The 18438-nt window shown below is 40.0% G+C and overlaps 1 protein-coding gene across 3 annotated transcripts in view; it reads left to right on the top strand.

Moving 5' to 3' along the window:
• Positions 1 to 18438, top strand: part of SF3B1 (splicing factor 3b subunit 1) — a 40644-nt gene that overhangs the window by 7309 nt on the left and 14897 nt on the right. For 2 of the 3 annotated variants that reach the window (XM_062189534.1, XM_062189545.1), the window contains exons 2-9: positions 3796 to 3962; positions 6221 to 6325; positions 6685 to 6799; positions 8637 to 8716; positions 9929 to 10099; positions 15558 to 15795; positions 16087 to 16299; positions 16863 to 16984. In XM_062189534.1, the coding sequence (XP_062045518.1) occupies positions 3796 to 3962; positions 6221 to 6325; positions 6685 to 6799; positions 8637 to 8716; positions 9929 to 10099; positions 15558 to 15795; positions 16087 to 16299; positions 16863 to 16984 (1211 nt within the window). Of the gene's footprint in view, positions 1 to 3795; positions 3963 to 6220; positions 6326 to 6684; positions 6800 to 7007; positions 8332 to 8636; positions 8717 to 9928; positions 10100 to 15557; positions 15796 to 16086; positions 16300 to 16862; positions 16985 to 18438 lie in introns of those variants that run through there. The other variant, XM_062189539.1, reaches the window with a different exon arrangement.

Here is an 18438-nt window from a genome sequence, read left to right as displayed (position 1 = left end):
AGATCCATTAGCTTTTTGAGATTTTATCCATGTATTTCAATCAGACAAAAAACAATGCTTGGATTGCATGTAAATAATAAGCAGTTGTTAGAAGTTTAGTAATGAACTCACCTCAAAATTAATTAACTACAACAGCTGTCTAGCCCCACAAGCCCTTGGGCTAGGTAATTTTTTTTTCTAAACTTTGATTTAAAAGGAATTCAGTCATGATTTACATATATTTTGTACAAATACTAATTGGGTATTTTGTGAACCTTTGTAATTAGAAAACTCTGTTGCTAGTCAGCAAGTACATAAAATCAGTAGGAAAAATTTAATAGATGAAAGTAGTTCCTGAATGTGTTATCTGAATGGAGGGACTAGTTGCTGAGAATTTAAATGGAATAACTCTTTAGAAGGAAAATAAGAAAGTTTGATTAGCAAGTGCAGGGAGAAATGCAGGTTGCATAATGCTGTGTATAATATGATGCTTTTTTGTAAAATAGTGCTTCTTTCCTGTTTTTTTTATGCTTGTATATAAGGTAGAGAAAAGATAAAGTGATATTTTAAGCTGGAAAATTTAGTAAGGAGTTGTCTGAAACTGGAAGTAGGAGGGTGAAGGACTAGTTAAAATAGTTTGGTGCATTTGTTAATGAGGAGGCCTGGACTCTTTATGTTGGAGATTCTGTGTTTGTGTTATCTCAGACCTAGGGTCCCACCTTTGTAACAGGTACACCAGGTGATTTGGTGGAAGTAGGTGGTAATCTGACTACACTGATGCTTAGAGGAGAGATTGCAGACTGGCCTAATTCACCCATTTATTTCTCCTGCTTAAATGCAGATAGAAGTAGCATTTTTGCACCTTTTTTTAAAAGACTTATTTTTATTTGAAAGAGTTACGAGAGAGGTGGAGACAGACGGAGAAAGGTCTTCCTTCTGCTGGTTCGCTCCCCCAAAATGGCTGCAACGGCTGTGCAAGGCCAGGAGCCAGGAGCTTCTTCTGGGTCTCCCACGTGGATGCAGGGGCCAAAGGATTTGAGCCATCCTCTGCAGTAAGAAGATGGCCCAAGTCCTTGGGCCCATGCACCCACATGGGAGACCCGGAAAAGCTCCTGGCTTCAGATCGGCGCAGCTCCAGCCGTTGTGGCCAATTGGGGAGTGAACCGTCGGGTGGAAAGACCTCTCTCTCTCTGCCTTTCCTCTCTCAGTGTAACTCTTTCAAATAAATCTTTAAAAAAAAAAAAAAAGAATTTATTTTAAGTGGTGCCAATAAGCCTTTTGACTCTAATGTATATTAGTGTATGATGTATATTTAAAATGTTATCTTGGCCGGTGCTGTGGCTTAACAGGCTAATCCTCCGCCTTGCGGTGCCACCACACCAGGTTCTAGTCCTGATCGGGGCGCTGGGTTCTATCCCGGTTGCCCCTCTTCCAGGCCAGCTCTCTGCTATGGCCCGGGAAGGCAGTGGAGGATGGCCCAAGTCCTTGGGCCCTGCACCCGCATGGGAGACCAGGAGAAGCACCTGGCTCCTGGCTTCGGCGATGCGCCGGCCGCGGTGGCCATTGGAGGGTGAACCAATGGCAAAAAGGAAGACCTTTCTTTCTCTGTCTCTCACTATCCACTCCTCCTGTCAAAAAAAAAAAAAAAAAAGTTATCTCAAATCATTTTAATTTTTTTGTGATATGTACTTTATGGGAGATGAGGCATCTGAGTCTCCCATGTGGGTGGCAGGGCTCCAAGCAGTTGGGCCATAGTCTGCTGCTTTCCCAGGTGCATTAGCAGGGAGCTGGGTTGGAAGTGGAGCATCCAGGCCCATAAATGAGATATTTGAAATGACTGGTGTCAGCAGGCATAATCCAGTTGGACAAAGAAAATGGATTAGCAAGAATTATGGCTATTTTAGACCACAGAATACATTTATAAGAGAAGCCATTCATTTCTTTATATATGTATTCATATTATTAAAATGAAATGTTAGTTTGTAAGTTAAAGGTACCTGGTATCAGGAAAGACAAAAAGTATGTAATTTATTTATTTTTAAGTATTTTATTTATTTATTTGAAAGGTATAGTTACAGACAGAGAGAGGTAGAGGCAGAGAGGTCTTCCATTTGCTGTTTCACTCCCCAAATAGCCACAATGGCTGGAGCTGGGTCGATCTGAAGCCAGGAGCTTCCTCTGGGTCTTCCATATGGGTGCAGCGGCCCAAGCATTCGGGCCATCTTCCACTGCTTTCCCAGGGCACAGCAGAGACCTGAATCAGAAGAGGAGCAGCCCATGAACCAGCACCCACGGGGGTTGCTGCGCCTCAGGCAGAAGCTTAGCCTACTATGCCACAGTGTGGGCCCTGACTAGTATGTATTTAAAGAAGACTGAAGAGATTGGACCGTAAATGCAGTGTCTAGTTGTTGGTTATATTATGAGTTAGAAAAGAATATTTCACTAGGACAGTTGGCGAGATTTGAAGCAGCAGTTCAGACTATCTTAGGTCTGGAAATACTTGCCAAACTATTTAAGGGGTGTAGTGTCTGTAATGTAGTTTTTAATTGTCTGTATACACATTTGCTTTATCTCATAATAAATAAGTGAAGGAATTATGTGGATTTTTGCTGTACTAATTTACACTTGATTTTTGAAGAATTGGAGAAAGTTTGGAAAGCAGTTGATACTAATTAATGCTTCATTCACCAAATGTGCTTCTGAATGGCAGACGTATGGAGAGAACATAATGCTTGGGGGATGAGATGTCTCAAGAATTAATTGATAATTAAATACTTGAGTGTTTATGTTATTTCAGTTTAATTCTTTAATTAGAAGAGAAAGAGCCATTATTTGAAGGGAAACATTTTGATTACAGAGCTTAAAATCTTGGAAAACTTAGGAGATAGTGGTTGCAGCAAATTGTGTAGGGCTCTTGTATTAGTCCGTTTTGTGTTGCTGTAACAGAATGCCTGAGGCTCAGTATTTATAGAAAAGAGATTCATTTCACACACAGTTTTGGAGGGTGAAAGTCCAAAATCTGTTGCCCTCATATAGTTTAGCCTCTGTTGAGGGCCACTGAACTGTATCACAGAGTGATAGATGGTCCCATGGTGTTGAGTGCATGCAGTTGGGACAAATCGTATGGCAAGGCAGGAAGTAAGATTCAAGGAAACTGCCATATTTTTACAGCAACCTGCTCTGTTGAATTAACACACTTTGTGAGGACAGTGCCCCTATGACCTAATTACCTTCCATTAGGCCTCTACCTGAAGGTTCACCAGCACCTGAAGCCTTGGGGGAAACCATAGCAGCTCTGAATTCCATGCTAAAAAATTTAGACTTCATTGTACTATTCAGAAGTGGTTCCAGATGTCCTATAGGGGAACTTGTTAGAAGTGCAGAAGTTTGGATCTGACCCCAGGCCCCAAAATTTTGACAAAATCCATAGGCGTGTATTATTATTTTTACATTTCCAGTAGTATATACATAAAAGAATCTTGAGTATAGCTCTGGGTCCTTAATCAGTATCAACAGTGTTATTTTCTTCAGTTGAGGAAAGGTATAGAATACAACAATAACGTTAGTTGCCTGTTTTGAAGGTTGAGGGTATTTTGTAGTTGATGAGATAGGAAGCAACTCCTTTTGAATGTTACCATTACTGAGGCTGATGAGATGTATTTAATATATATACCTGTTACAGTTCTGCTAACTACTTCACTGTGGTGCAATTATTTTAAATTGTATTTAAGAGTGTTTTTGGTAACACCTGGTAAAGATACTGTGTGAAGAGCTGTTCAGAAAATGAAATTAAAGTTTATATTATCTTTCTTACAGATATTGAAGCACAGATTCGAGAAATTCAAGGCAAGAAGGCAGCTCTTGATGAAGCTCAAGGAGTGGGCCTTGATTCTACAGGTTATTATGACCAGGAAATTTATGGTGGAAGTGATAGCAGATTTGCTGGCTATGTAACATCAATTGCTGCAACTGAACTTGAAGATGTAAGTTCCAAATTAAGAGACAAGCCTTTTTTTTTTTTTAAAGAAAGCAAGAAATATAAAGGAGTTTTCTGGTTTTTATTCCAGAGAGATATTTGAGATTAAGAGATCATTTTAGAGAATATAACTTTTTTTTTTGACAGGCAGAGTGGATAGTGAGAGACAGACAGAAAGAAAGGTCTTCCTTTTTGCCATTGGTTCACCCTCCAATGGCTGCTGCGGCCAGCGCATCTCGCTGATCCAAAACCAGGAGTCAGATGCTTCTCCTGGTCTCCTATTCGGGTGCAGGGCCCAAGGACTTGGGCCATCCTCCACTGCCTTCCCGGGCCATAGCAGAGAGCTGGCCTGGAAGAGGGGCAACTGGGATAGAATCCGGCGCCTCAGCTGGGACTAGAACCCGGTGTGCTGGCGCCGCAAGGCGGAGGATTAGCCTGTTAAGCCACTGCGCCGGCCAGTAATTTTTCTTGTTACTGATACTCATGAGCTTTTTTATCTGTTTCAGTTCCTGTGAAGGATGATTGCTTCTCATTTTGAAATATATTCCTCATGGTGTTTTGTTTTGTTTTACAAGATTTATAGTTATTTAAAATTAATTTTTTTTAAAGATTTATTTATTTGAAAGTCAGAGTTACACAGACAGTGGAGAGGCGGGGTGGGGGGGTGTCTTCCATCTGATGGTTCACTCCCCAATTGGCCACAGAGGCCGGAGCTGTGCCTATCTGAAGCCAGTAGACAGGAACTTCTTCCGGGTCTCCCATGTGGGTGCAGGGGCCCAAGGACTTGGGCCATCTTCTTACTGCTTTCCCAGGCCACAGCAGAGAGCTGGATTGGAAGAGATGCAACTGGGACTAGAATTGGCATCCATGTGGGATGCCAGTGCCTCAGAGCAGGGTGTTAAACTGCTTAGCTACAGCACCCACCCCCTTTATTTTTACTTGAAAGGCAGAATGATAAGAGAGGGAGAGACGAAGGAAAGAAATCCTTCATCTACCTGTTCACTCCCCAAATAGCCATAATTGCCAGGGCTGGTCTAGGCATAAACCAGGAGCCTGCAACTTCATCTGTTCTCCCATGTGGGTGTCAGAGGCCCGAGTGGTTGGGCCATCATCTGCTTTCCCAGAAGCATCAACAGGGAGCAAGGCAGCCAGGATTTTAACTGGTGCTCAGACATGGGTTGGCAGTGTCAAAAGTGGTGTCTAGGGGCCAGTGCCGTGGCTCACTTGACTAATCCTCTGCCTGTGGTGCTGGCATTCCCATATGGGCACTGGGTTCTGGTCCTGGCTGCTCCTCTTCCAGTCTAGCTCTCTGCTGTGGCCTGGGAAGTTAGTGGAGGATGGCCCAAGTGCTTGGGTGCCTGTACCTGCGTTAGAGACCAGGAAGAAGCACCTTGCTCCTGGCTTCAGATCGGCGTAGCTCCAAGTGTAGCGGCCATTTGGGGGGTGAACCAACAGAAGGAAGACCTTTCTCTCTGTCTCTGTCTCTCACTCTCACTGTCTAACTCTGTCAAAAAAAAAAAAAAAAAATGGTGGTCTAACCCACTGTGCCACGTCACCAGCCCCATACAGTGCTTTTCATATTTTCCATAGTTTACATTTTATCAGGTCATTCCAAGCATCTACATTTGGTGAAATACCCATTTTTTAGTTACAGGCAAAACTTACCTTATTTATATGTATCTAGATTACCAAATGTTGTTTTTTGGAAATTAAGTTATATTTTACTTCATAATACTTTCCTCCTTTTTCTATTTTCTCTTGAGAAAATAGCATTAGCTTTTCTTATAACCCAAATGATACAAGACAGTGGTGACAATATGTTCCAGAACCCAAGAGGGGAAGTTGTTATTTGTTATTTCATTTTTAATTAAAGTACACTATATGATGTGTTCAGACCTTGAGAATTACCTGTTATACTTTTTACATTAGGAAATTAACAGTATAGCATTGTTCTTTTTAAATGTACTACTAGGGAAGTATATACGTTTAAAATGATATTTTGTTTCTGTAATTGTTAAATCGTGTTTAAAAACATGAGTAAAACTTGGGGAGTGATCCAGCGGATGGAGACCCTTCCCCCTACCGCACCTCTCTGCCCCTGCCTCTCTGTAACTGCCTTTCAAGTAAATAAATCTTTTTTAAAAAAAAATGAGTAAAGAAACCTGAAGAGTTCTAAGTAACCTGTCATTGCTAGATTTGAAAAAGCAAATTTCATCCTGCTAATTTTTTAAGGTCTTCTGTTTTGTTTGTGACTTTTCTTTGTAGGATGACGATGACTACTCATCATCTACAAGTTTGCTTGGTCAGAAGAAGCCAGGATATCATGCTCCTGTGGCACTGCTTAATGATATACCACAGTCAACAGAACAGGTAACTTTAAAAAAAAAAGGCAATTTATTCAGGAATAGAAAAGTAAATGTCTGAGTTTTTGGGGAAGCCCATATATTTTAGGAATCAATTCTTAGAATGTTTTCAGAAGAATTGATTTGAAAGAATTGAAAAAATACTTAACGTGTTTTATAAAGGCAATCACTTCATAAAGCATTAAATTGTAGAGCATGCTGCCTATGTGTATTTGTCTCATTTCCATATACCTTTCTTCATATTAGCATTTATGTATTAGATGATAGAAAAGTTCTTACAGTAAACGTGTTTTACAATCTTTATTTACAGTATTCTGCTTGGTTACTTAGCAAAGTAGGTATTAATGAGACATAACCTTTTTTTAGTATGATCCATTTGCTGAGCACCGACCTCCGAAGATAGCAGACCGGGAGGATGAATACAAAAAGCACAGACGGACCATGATAATTTCCCCAGAGCGTCTTGATCCTTTTGCAGATGGTAATTCTTTCCCACTTTTCTATAAGTATCCAAAAATTTATTTGTGTTATCTTTAGCCCTTTGATTTTTTTTGGCATGCTTATGAATTTGCTTTTCTTTTTTAAAATCCCCCCTTATTATAGATTTGTATAGATTTGGTTGAAGTCACAGATGCCATATTCTTCATCTTTATAATGCAAGTTTTCTTTCCAGGTAGAAGGACAAGAAAATAATGAGCCAATGCCATAGAAACGCAAAGGGTTAAAGGTTTTTCTTTTACTTTTGTTTTGGGTACGCTTTCTATACTTTGAACAAATGTGTTTTCCTGCTCAAAATACTTTCAAATTATTGAAAGTTTTCATTCCAAATCCTAGAATTTTAGGATTGTTACTTTTGAGAAAGTATTTCTCACACTAGAGCTCCCCCCCATAATGCTCTAAATATAGCTTAGTAAATGCACCTACTTTGCTCTAAGCATACTTAAAATTAAAACAAAAGTATGTATACAAAGACTTTGATATTTTTAATAGTTGAAGTCTGTTTTGCTAATTTTAGTGTGCAAGTCAGCACAAGGGGCATAGTGAGCCTGATGGAAGCTTTCCTCAGGTGAGTGAGTTTCACAATCAAAATTAGGTGCCTGTTTCTTAAAAATTAGATTCTGCTGCAGGTTTACAAGTTAGACTTTCAGCCTGCATGAATTAGTAGGGATATTCTTTTTTTTTACTTGCATAATTGTAATTGATTTAAACATGTATGTCAGAATTCACAGGCCCATACTAACTGTCCTTAATTTCTTTCCTACAGCAGTACTGCTATATGCCAGTCCTGTCTGCATTCTTAAGGGTGCAGTTCAACACATCCTCTCTAGATTATGGTGAAAAAGTATTCCAAAGGAAGTCTTAGCAGAGCTAGTGTCAGAAAGAATGACACTACCAATTGGGCATGATCTTCAGCATAGGAAATGTCTTAGAATATTATTATTTTTTCTAAATTGTGATGCTATACTACTTGTATAGCTAATTGTCACATTTCTGAAGCATATGTGCCTCTTTGTGTCTTGTTATGTGTTATTTGGGCTTCTTTAAAATACTTTGAGATTTGAAAAGCAGATACTGAAACTTTAACCAAGAGACTAACACATCTCTTTGTATACCGCTTTTCTTCTGTGTACATCATAACTGCTAGAAGTAATTTATTTCAAGTAATATGTTTCCATTATAATTTATAGTTTTTAAGAAATAAAAATGTTTCTGGGTCAACAAAATCTTTTTAAAAAATGTATGAAGCCCTTTTTAGTAACCTGACATCAGAATACGATTATAGGTATATTTTTAAAAACTTGATTGTCTAAACTTACAACTGTTTTAGAACACTGTATGAAGACCTTATCTAGTTATAGTTATTTATAGTCAGGATTTTAACAGCTTGCAACAGGTAATGTTTTGAATATAAATATCTTTCCAAAGTGTTACTAATGGTAAAGAGATAATTTTCTAGGCTTCTATTCTGCTGCTTGAAGTCAGAACTGCTGATGGAGACAAAGGCACGAAAGTGTACGTATTCCGGATTAGCAACCCAGGAACCCATCACTTCTGAAGACTCTAAACTGTGCTGTCATTTTGTTTTATATGCATTAAAATATTTGTTTTAAACTGCTGTAGATATGTTTGTGTTCAAACAGGTTAAATTGATCAGCAAACTCAATAAAAAGTAAGATGTATAATTATTAAAGTTTTCCATCAAAAATAAATTAAACGATTATGGAATAACATAATATTAGAGCAGGGCAGATAAATCAGTTGAACCCAATTATCCTTTATTTATTGTACTCTTGTCCTGTTGCTGTTCTTTTCTGCAGGAGGGAAGACCCCTGATCCTAAAATGAACGCTAGGACTTACATGGATGTAATGCGAGAACAGCATTTGACTAAAGAAGAGGTATGTGAGCATGCTTTTTTTTTTTTTAAAGATTTATTTCTATTTCTTTGAAAAACAGAACAGCATTTAGAGACAGACACACCAAGGGAGAGAGATAGATTGATCTTTTATCTACTGGTTCATTTCCCAAATGACTACAGCAACCAGGACTGGACCATGCGAAAGCCAGGAGTCAGGAACTACATCCTGTTCTTCGTCATGGGTGGCAGGGACCCAAGTACTTGGGCCATCTTCCGCTGCCTTCCAGGTGTATTAGTAAGAAACAGAATTAGAAGCAGAGCAGTCAGAACTTGAACCAGCACTCCAATATGGGATGCAGGCAGCAGACTTCTAGTTGAGCCACAACTGTGGCCTCTTGCTTCTTATTTTAATGGTTGTACAACACTATAAAGTTGAGAATAAGAGGCATTTATATTTCTTTTTTGCTATCTGCTGTCCAAATAATACTTTAATAGTATTAATAAATGTTGAAAAAGAATCTTATCCAAAAATCACATCACCTTTCAAATTAAATGCTTGATATTTCTATGATCTTTTCTAGTCTAGGCCCCTTGGCCAGATATGTATGTGTGTATCTTAAAGTGGGTGTTTCCATGGGGATAAGGTTTATGATGTGTATCTGAAGCCAGTGTGTTGGGGAAAAGTCAAATGGTTATTCCCTGAAGAACTCTTAAATTCGATGTTGATAGGGATGGAGAATTCTGAAATAATTCCTTTTGGCCTGCAGTGATCATACTCCATTTTGTTTTAATAGTTAGGCTTTATAACTATTATGAATAATAGATTTATATGAATTAAATGGGGTGATGGAATCTCATTTTAAAGTCAGAATATTTATCAGAACTAAATTATATGCAATACATAATCATTTTTCAGTCTTGTTAACTGTTTTTTATATGAGTTTTAGTTGCTAGTTATGTGAGTTTTAAAACCTTACCTTTCAATGGAAGCATTTTGGCTCTTCATTGTTGATTGAAGATTTTAACTGTCTATAAAGTAAGGTCTTCTATATAAATTATATCCTTGCTTGTCTGTTTAGAAAGACATGTAAAACTGAAAATACAGAGAAGAGGAGTAAGGATTTGAAATCACTGGTAGCATAGAAAAGAGAATGAAGTATAAAATATAAACATTAAATAGAAATGAATGTTAGCATAAAAACATATTGGAGACATTTTGAAGATAAGTATTATCTTTTCAAATATTTTTCAGAGAGAAATTAGGCAACAACTAGCAGAAAAAGCTAAAGCTGGAGAACTAAAAGTCGTCAATGGAGCAGCAGCATCCCAGCCTCCCTCAAAACGAAAACGGCGTTGGGATCAAACAGCTGATCAGACCCCTGGTGCTACCCCTAAAAAATTGTCAAGTTGGGATCAGGCAGAGGTAATTTATTTTTATTTTTTATTATTATAATTTTAAAATATTGTTAGGGAGTTTGTTATTGTGCTTGATCTGCCATTAACAGGATATCACGCACTGAGTTTAAACAACAGCTACTTAGACTTTCACAGTCATGGGCTTAGAGGCTTGAAGTCAAAGATCAAAATGTCAGCAGAGTTGGTGTCTGAGTGCTCCAGCTTGGCTTGCAGGCAGCTGCTATCTTCCTGGGTTCACATGTGTCCTTTTCTGTGTTTTTTCTCCTTTGTGGACACTGGTCCTGTCAAAGATCCATCCTTATGGATCTCATTTGACATTAATTACCTCCCTAAAAACCCATCTGGGTTAGAACTTTGATGTAAGGATTTGGGGATGACACAGTTCACTCTAGATCACAGAATAAAAGAATGTTCCTTTTGTAATATTAAATAGATATATATATATAGATAGATAGATATGTTACATTGTAGAGGTAGAGTACAGTGTATAGTGATCTTCCTTATTTTATATGTGGAGAACCTAAGCCTCTGACTACATGTGATAAATAGGTAACATTACTGCATTGCCTTGGTCAACTTTCCTAGTGACTTTCAAATTTTCTAACCTTTAAAAATTATTTTTGTTTCAACAGAGAAAGATCTGTCTGTTGGTTTATTCCCCAAATGACCTCCAACAGCCAGCGATGGGCCAGGCCCTGGTCAGGAGCCTGGAACTCAATCCTTTGTATGGGTGGCAGTGATCCAAGTACTTGGACCATCACCTGCTGCTTTCCAGTGTGGCTATTAGCAGGAAGCTGCTTAATATGCAATGTAGGTGCTCCAAGTGGTGTCCCAATCACTGCACCAAACTCTGTCCCTAAAAAGCTATTTTTTTTTATTGTAAAATATATGTGATGCAAAATTTAGCATAGAAACCACTTGGATTAATTACATTGTCAGTGTTGTGCAGCCATCACCATTATATATTTTCAAAACCTTTTCATCACGCCAACACAAACTCTATAATCATTAAGCAGTAACTGTTCTCTTCCACAGAGGAATTCTTCTTAAAATGTCATGCCTATGATATCTCCTTAGCTTCTTTATTTTAATTTAAATGTTTATTTTGATCCACTTGAAAGGTGGAATGACAGAGAGAGGGGAAGTGGGATACTCTTTTTTTTTTAAGATTTATTTATTTATTTGAAAGTTGGAGTTATGCAGAAAGAGAGAGAGAGAGAGAGAGAGAGAGAGAGAGAGGAGGGTCTTCCATCTGATAATTCACTCCCCAGTTGGCTGCGGTTGCCAGAGCTGTGCCGTTCCGAAGCCTGGAGCCAGGAGCTTCTGGGTCTCCCACGTGGGTGCAGGGGCCCAAAGACTTAGGCCATCTTCTACTGCTTTCCCAGGCCATAGCAGAGAGCTGGATCAGAATTGGAACAGCAGGGACTTGAACCGGCACCCATATGGCTGCGGCTTTACCCGCTATGCCACAGCGCTGGCCCCTGGGAGATAGCTTCTATCCACTGGTACTTTACCCAAGTGCCCGAGATAGCTGGTGCTGGGCCGGTCTGAAGCCAGGAGCTAAGAACGCATGTTCTGAACATCCTCAGACTCATCCAGGTCTTCCATGTGGGTGACAGGAACCCAAGCACTTGGGCCATCATCTGCTGCCTCCCAGGATGCATTAGGCAGGAAACTGGATCTGAAGCAGAGCAGTTGGGACTCCAACCAGGCACTCTGATATGGGGTGCTGGCGTCTCAAGTGAGAACCTGAACCGCAATCCCTGCCTCAGCTTCTTCGTTTTTATTTTGAATTAATTTTTTAAGGATTTATTTGAAAGGCAGAATTACAGAGAAAGAGGGAGAGACAAAACTTTGCCCATATGGTTCTCCCCTGTGGATCACAGGGGTTAGTACTTGGGCCATCTTCCGTTGCTTTCCCAGGCACATTAGCAGGGAGCTGGGTCAGAAGTGGAGCATCCGGGATTCATAGTGGTGCCTACATGGAATGCCGGTGTCACATATGATGGCTTAATAGGGCTGCATTGCAGCCTAGTTTTTTTCATTTTTATTTGATGACTTAGCTTCTTCTTTCTCCTCAAATAGAAACAAAATAAGTACATATTCCCAATATGAGATCTACCAGTATACCTGTATCTTCCCATCTACTGTGCTCTCCCTCTCATTGTGATAAGTAAAACTGTTCATGCTACTTGAGCATCTAAAACTAGCACTTCTTATGCACCATTTCATGTCCTCTTTTGTTGCTCAAAGACTCTTAGGTATCATCAGTTTCTTTTTCTTCCATACTAGGTTATTTGAGCAACTAGAAACTTGCAGAAAAACATCCTTTGACCTTCACATTGTTTTGCAATTACCATTGCTTATCTCTAACACAGAGCACTTTGAGTGAGCAGTCTGTGCATGCTTTGTGTGCTTAACTGCTTCAGTGCTTTGCCTATACCATTCTACCTAAAACATCTCTTCTAGGTTGCTTGACCTTCCATTAAATTAAATTCAGAAATCTTCCCTTCCCAGCCCTCAGATTACCTTATATCAATCAATAAGTAGCATTTGACACGATAGCCTTTTTCATCTTAGCATCTGGGCTTTTAGTAACTTTTAGTATTCTCACTGTCTCCTCACTGCTACTCCTGAGTCTTGTTTGCTGGATCCTTCTCATCTTTCTTGAAACCTTTGATTTTGGGATGTTCTCTGGCTTAGTCTTTGGAATCCCTTTTCCATTTATACTCGCTGCTTAGATCTCATTCCTGTCTTTACATATCATCTGTATAAGAGAACCTCCAAATTATAAATCTGTCCCCTACTTTTCTGTTCTTAAGACCTCTGTGTTTGTCTAACGTTGATGTTTAGTAAGCATTTCTCCCCCACCCACCCACCCCCCCGCCAAAATTTATTTATTTGAAAGGCAGAGTTAGAGGGAGAGAGGCAGAGAGAGAGGTTTTCCATCTGCTGGTTCACTCCCCAGATGGTTGCGATGGCTGGAGCTGAGCCAGGCCAAAACCAGGAGCCAGGAGCTTCCTCCAGGTCTCCCATATAGGTGCAGGGACTCAAGCAGGCACAGTAGCAGGGAGCTGGATCGTAATTGGAGCAGCTGGAATTTGAACTGGCCACCCATATGGAATGTCAGCATTGCAGGTGGCTTTACTCACTATGCCACAAATGCCAGCTCCTAATAGGCATTTCAGTGTCAGTATTTCTGAAATAAAGTTACTGATTTTCTTCACTCACTGCACCTCTCCAGCCTGTTCTCTGGTTTTTCCCATATTTGTCTTAAGCCAGATATTTAGTCATCCTGTATTTGTTTATTTATTTTTTTAATCCCGTATGCTATTCATAAACAAGTTTTGTTGGTTCTGCCTTTAAATTTGTTTAGGATCTAGCTACTTTTTATGTATGTCTCTACCACCCTAGAGTAAATCACTCTTAGCTACAACCTAGACTGACTTGTAGATTTTTTTTTTTTAATGTATCATTGGGAAAAGAAACGTTTAGATCACAGTAGTATTTTCCCCAAATCCAGAATTGGGGTATACTAAACCCAGTGCATAATTTCCAAACACAGTTAGTTCAAGGTAGATCCTGAAGGTTCCAGATGGATATGAGAGGATTTGATTCTGCTGAATATAAGTAATTACTAGCTTTTTTTTTTTTTTTTTTAAGATTTATTTTATTTATTTGAAAGGCAGAGTTAGAAGGGGAGAAAGAAATAGATCTTCCATCTGCTGGTTCACTGCTCAAATGGCTGCAACAACTGGGACTGGGCCAGGCTGAAGCTGAGGGCTTCTTCTGGGTCTCCCACTTGGATGCAGGGACCCAAGCATGTGGGCCTATTTCCTCTGCTTTCCCAGACACATTAGCAGGGAGCTGTATCAGAAGTGGAGCAGCTGGGACTTGAACTGGTGCCCATATAGGATGCTGGAATTGCAAGGTGGTGGGTTAACCCATTACACTGCAATGCTGGTCCATTAATTATAAGCTTTAATTCTGTAGTTGGCATTCAGTGTTATAGTCTAAAAACTAAAATATAATTGTCTTGTTAGTAACTATTTAACTCTGTGCTCATGATAACCAGACACAAGAGTTAAAGTCTTTTTTTTTTTTTTTGGACAGGCAGAGTGGACAGTGAGAGAGAGAGACAGAGAGAAAGGTCTTCCTTTGCCGTTGGTTCACCCTCCAATGGCCGCTGTGGTCGGTGCGCTGCAGCCGGCGCACTGCGCTGATCTGATGGCAGGAGCCAGGGGCTTATCCTGGTCTCCCATGGGATGCAGGACCCAAGCACTTGGGCCATCCTCCACTGCCTTCCCGGGCCACAGCAGAGAGCTGGACTGGAAGAGGGGCAACCGGGACAGAATCCGGTGCCCCGACTGGGACTAGAACCCGGTGTGCCGGCGCCGCAAGGCGGAGGATTAGCCTAGTGAGCCGCAGTGCCGGCAGGAGTTAAAGTCTTATAAAAGCTAGAATTCTCTGAGGCAGTGTTTTAAGAATAAATTTTGTTCACATTAAATTACTTGCTGTTCTGATAATGATATCTGATTTGGTGGAGGTTCTTTTGATATCATATGCTATCTGGTGTCGTATATCTACTACTAGTAGTCTCTGAACTACTGTGAAACATTTGATACTACATAAATATAATTCTAGTAAATCATAATTATCTCAAGGATTAAAATCACGTGGCAGTATTTGGTTGTAATAATTATGTAGCTAATTGATTAAACACACAAACAAAACCACAGGGATAGTACTTCTTAGAATTCATGAGGGTTTTTTTTTTTTTAAGATTTATTTATTTGAAAGTGTTACACAGAGAAAGGAGAAGCAGAGAGAGGGAGGAGTCTTCCTTCTGCTGTTTCACTCCCCAGTTGGCCGCAACAGCCAGAACTGCGCCAATCTGAAGCCAGGAGCTTCTTCCGGGTCTCCTATGCGGGAGCAAGGTCCCAAGGACTTGGGCCATCTTCTGCTTTCCCAGGCTGTAGCAGAGAGCTGGATCGGAAGTGGAGCAGCTGGGTCTCGAACCAGCGCCCATATGGGATGCCGACACTTCAGGCCAGGGCATTAACCCGCTGCACCACAGCACTGGCCCCGAATTTGTGAATTCTTTTACCCTAAATGGTACAAGTATGCTCCAGTTTGAAAAGTATTGATGTAACTGGAGCTGACACAGTTTTCTGTTGTAAAGAAACCCTAGTGATTTTCTGAAAGTCACAGAGATGTTAATGGCATATCCAAGATATTTTTTTTAAGTCTAAGTTTTTTTTCATTACACCAAGTTGAAACTTTATATTGTTTTTTATCATAAATATATTTGCAAGAAAGTGGGTATCTTCAAAGAGAAGGATAGTTTATGCTAACGATTTAGAGAATAGAGCTAAAACATTTTTGTTTAACAAATTTTCTAGTTATTTCTGTGTGGGTATGTAGAATAATTTTTTTTTTTTTTTTTTTTTTTTTGCTTTGTTAAGACCCCTGGGCATACCCCTTCCTTAAGATGGGATGAGACACCAGGACGTGCAAAGGGAAGTGAGACTCCTGGAGCAACACCAGGCTCAAAAATATGGGATCCTACACCTAGTCATACACCAGCGGGAGCTGCTACTCCTGGGCGAGGCGATACCCCCGGTCACGCCACACCAGGCCATGGAGGTGCAACTTCCAGTGCTCGTAAAAACAGATGGGATGAAACCCCCAAAACAGAAAGAGGTACTTTTCCAGTCTGGATTTTTGTTGGTTGCAGTGTTGTCTTAAGGTTACTTTGTGTTCCTGTTCCTCAGTAGTTTGTTTCGTATGTTTTGTAACCTATGGAAAAGAAACACAAAAAACATTGAAGAGTATAAATATGAAATAGAACATCAAAACTTTAAATGTGTCTTCATTTTAGGAATATCCTGTTTCTGATCTTAATCATATTGAATATATTAGATGTTTGAGAATAAGCAATTCTGTTTTAACAGTGATTAATAATATGGTCTTACTGGCTCATTCTCTTAAAAGATACTCCTGGGCATGGAAGTGGTTGGGCTGAAACACCACGAACAGATCGAGGTGGAGATTCAATTGGAGAAACACCAACTCCTGGGGCCAGTAAAAGAAAGTCACGTTGGGATGAAACACCAGCCAGTCAAATGGGTGGAAGCACTCCTGTTCTGACACCTGGAAAAACACCAATTGGCACACCAGCCATGAACATGGCTACTCCTACCCCAGGTACAAACTATTCCATTGGAAATAATTATTTTTTCTCCTGGAAATACTTTACTTTTTCTCCCTTTGTGATTTTCTGTGCACTATTTTAATAAGAAGAGGATAAAAATAAGTCTCGGGGTAGTCATTTGGTGCAGAGGTTAAGATACTGTATGGATGTCTGCATCAGAGTGTCTGGGATTGAGTCCCCCAGCTCTGCTTCCTGATCCAGCTTCCTGTTAGTGTGCATCCTGGGAGGCAGCAGGTGATGGCATAAATACTTGAATTCTTGCTACCCACGTGAGAGACCTGGATGGAGTTCTAGGCTCCTGGCTTTGTCCTTGTCCAGTCTTGGCTGTTGCAGGCATTTGAGGAGTAAACTGGAAGATGGGAGATCTCTGTCTTTTCTTTCTTTCTTACTCTGCTGTTCAAATAAATCCAAGTTGTTTTTTTTTTTTTTTTAAAGTATTGGCTTTTATAATATTGAAAAGCAAAACATTAGAGTTGTTTAACTGTCTTATGCAGTACCCATGAAATGATAAGGTGTTGCACTATAGGTTGTTAAAAAATTTGTTTTTATTTTGTAGGTCACATAATGAGTATGACTCCTGAACAGCTTCAGGCTTGGCGATGGGAGAGGGAGATTGATGAGCGAAATCGCCCACTTTCTGATGAAGAATTGGATGCTATGTTCCCAGAAGGATATAAGGTAGTAACAGTGAATGTGGTGGTATTTAGTGTATGTATTTTAAGTGTTTGCTGAATAAAATTGACTCATTAATTTTATGTTGGTCTTGCCCAAATTTACTATTGCCATTTCATTTCTATTTTCAGTTAAATTTCAGTTTCAAAAAGTAACAGAGATCAAGAAAGCATGAGTCTCATTTGAAGTTAATACTTTTTTTGAAAATGAGAAACCTCAAGGGCTTTTATGGATTATATAGATAGTTTGCTGCTTCATTATCAACAGTCTCAGGATTGAGCCCACATAGAGGATTGTAACTTGTTGGTGCCTCAACAAGATTTTATGTATTAAAGTTCATAAATTGCTAATGGGCACAAAGATTATTCTCTTTACCAGAGTCGCTTAAAGTTTATTTTGAACTATAACATTTTCTAGGTACCTGGTACTTAGCCTGTTTACTGGTTTAAAAGTAGTCTGGTTAGATAGCCTAGTATCATAATCTGTGGACTCATCTTGTGAGACCCGCACCGTTGGGGAGAGTGGAGCAATGGTGTTCTTCCCCAATAAGCACTGGGGACAGGCTTCGGTGATCATGTCCGTCTTTATTAATGACTGTGTACACTTTTAAAGGGCAGGCATAAGGGGTGTAACTAATTAAGGGCAAACAGTAACTATAGAGCAGAACCAACACTGGCGCCATTATGTCTCTCCAATCAGCTTGAAGGTCACATAGCTAAGCAGGCAGTCTCAAGAGATCACTCACAGTAATCAAGGCCAGAACCTGTCATTTTTTGTTCTTTTTTCTTTTTTTGACAGGCAGAGTTAGAGATAGAGAGAGAGACAGAGAGAAAGGTCTTCCTTTTTGCCATTGGTTCACCCTCCAATGGCCGCTGAGGCCAGCACATTGCACTGATCCAAAGCTTGGAGCCAGGTGCTTCTCCTGGTCTCCCATGCGGGTGCAGGGCCCAAGGACTTGGGCCATCCTCCACTGCCTTCCCGGGCCACAGCAGAGAGCTGGCCTGGAAGAGGGGCAACCGGGACAGAATCCGGTGCCCTGACCGGGACTAGAACCCGGTGTGCCAGCGCCATAAGGCGGAGAATTAGCTTGTTTAGCCACGGCGCCGGCCTGAACCTGTCATTTTAATACCTTTAGAGAGTCTTCTGCTAGTGACTTGCTGTTTGGTTTTTGTGTGTTTTGTTTTTCACCTATCAAGTTCCTATAAGAATATTTGGTGCCAGGTGTACATGAACATGTGTTTTAGGCTATCTTATGACCTCCATGTAGTACTAGGAGTAGGCACAGCCTACTTTTGATTGCCTGAGTATCTGTGTTAGTGGTAGCCATTGATTTCCTCGGTATTAAAATAGAGGAAAATATTTGAAGATGAGTCCTACTAAATCCTTATTAGTGAATATAGAAAATAGATTAAGTCCTTAATGTAGACTGTTACCAGTGGACTGGACATGAATTTCAAAGC

The sequence above is a fragment of the Lepus europaeus genome, chromosome 1 (assembly GCF_033115175.1).
Source record: "Lepus europaeus isolate LE1 chromosome 1, mLepTim1.pri, whole genome shotgun sequence".
NCBI classification, from domain to species: domain Eukaryota; kingdom Metazoa; phylum Chordata; class Mammalia; order Lagomorpha; family Leporidae; genus Lepus; species Lepus europaeus.
The sequence above is the reverse complement of the archived record's forward strand: the minus strand, read 5'-3'. Positions and strand labels throughout refer to the sequence as shown.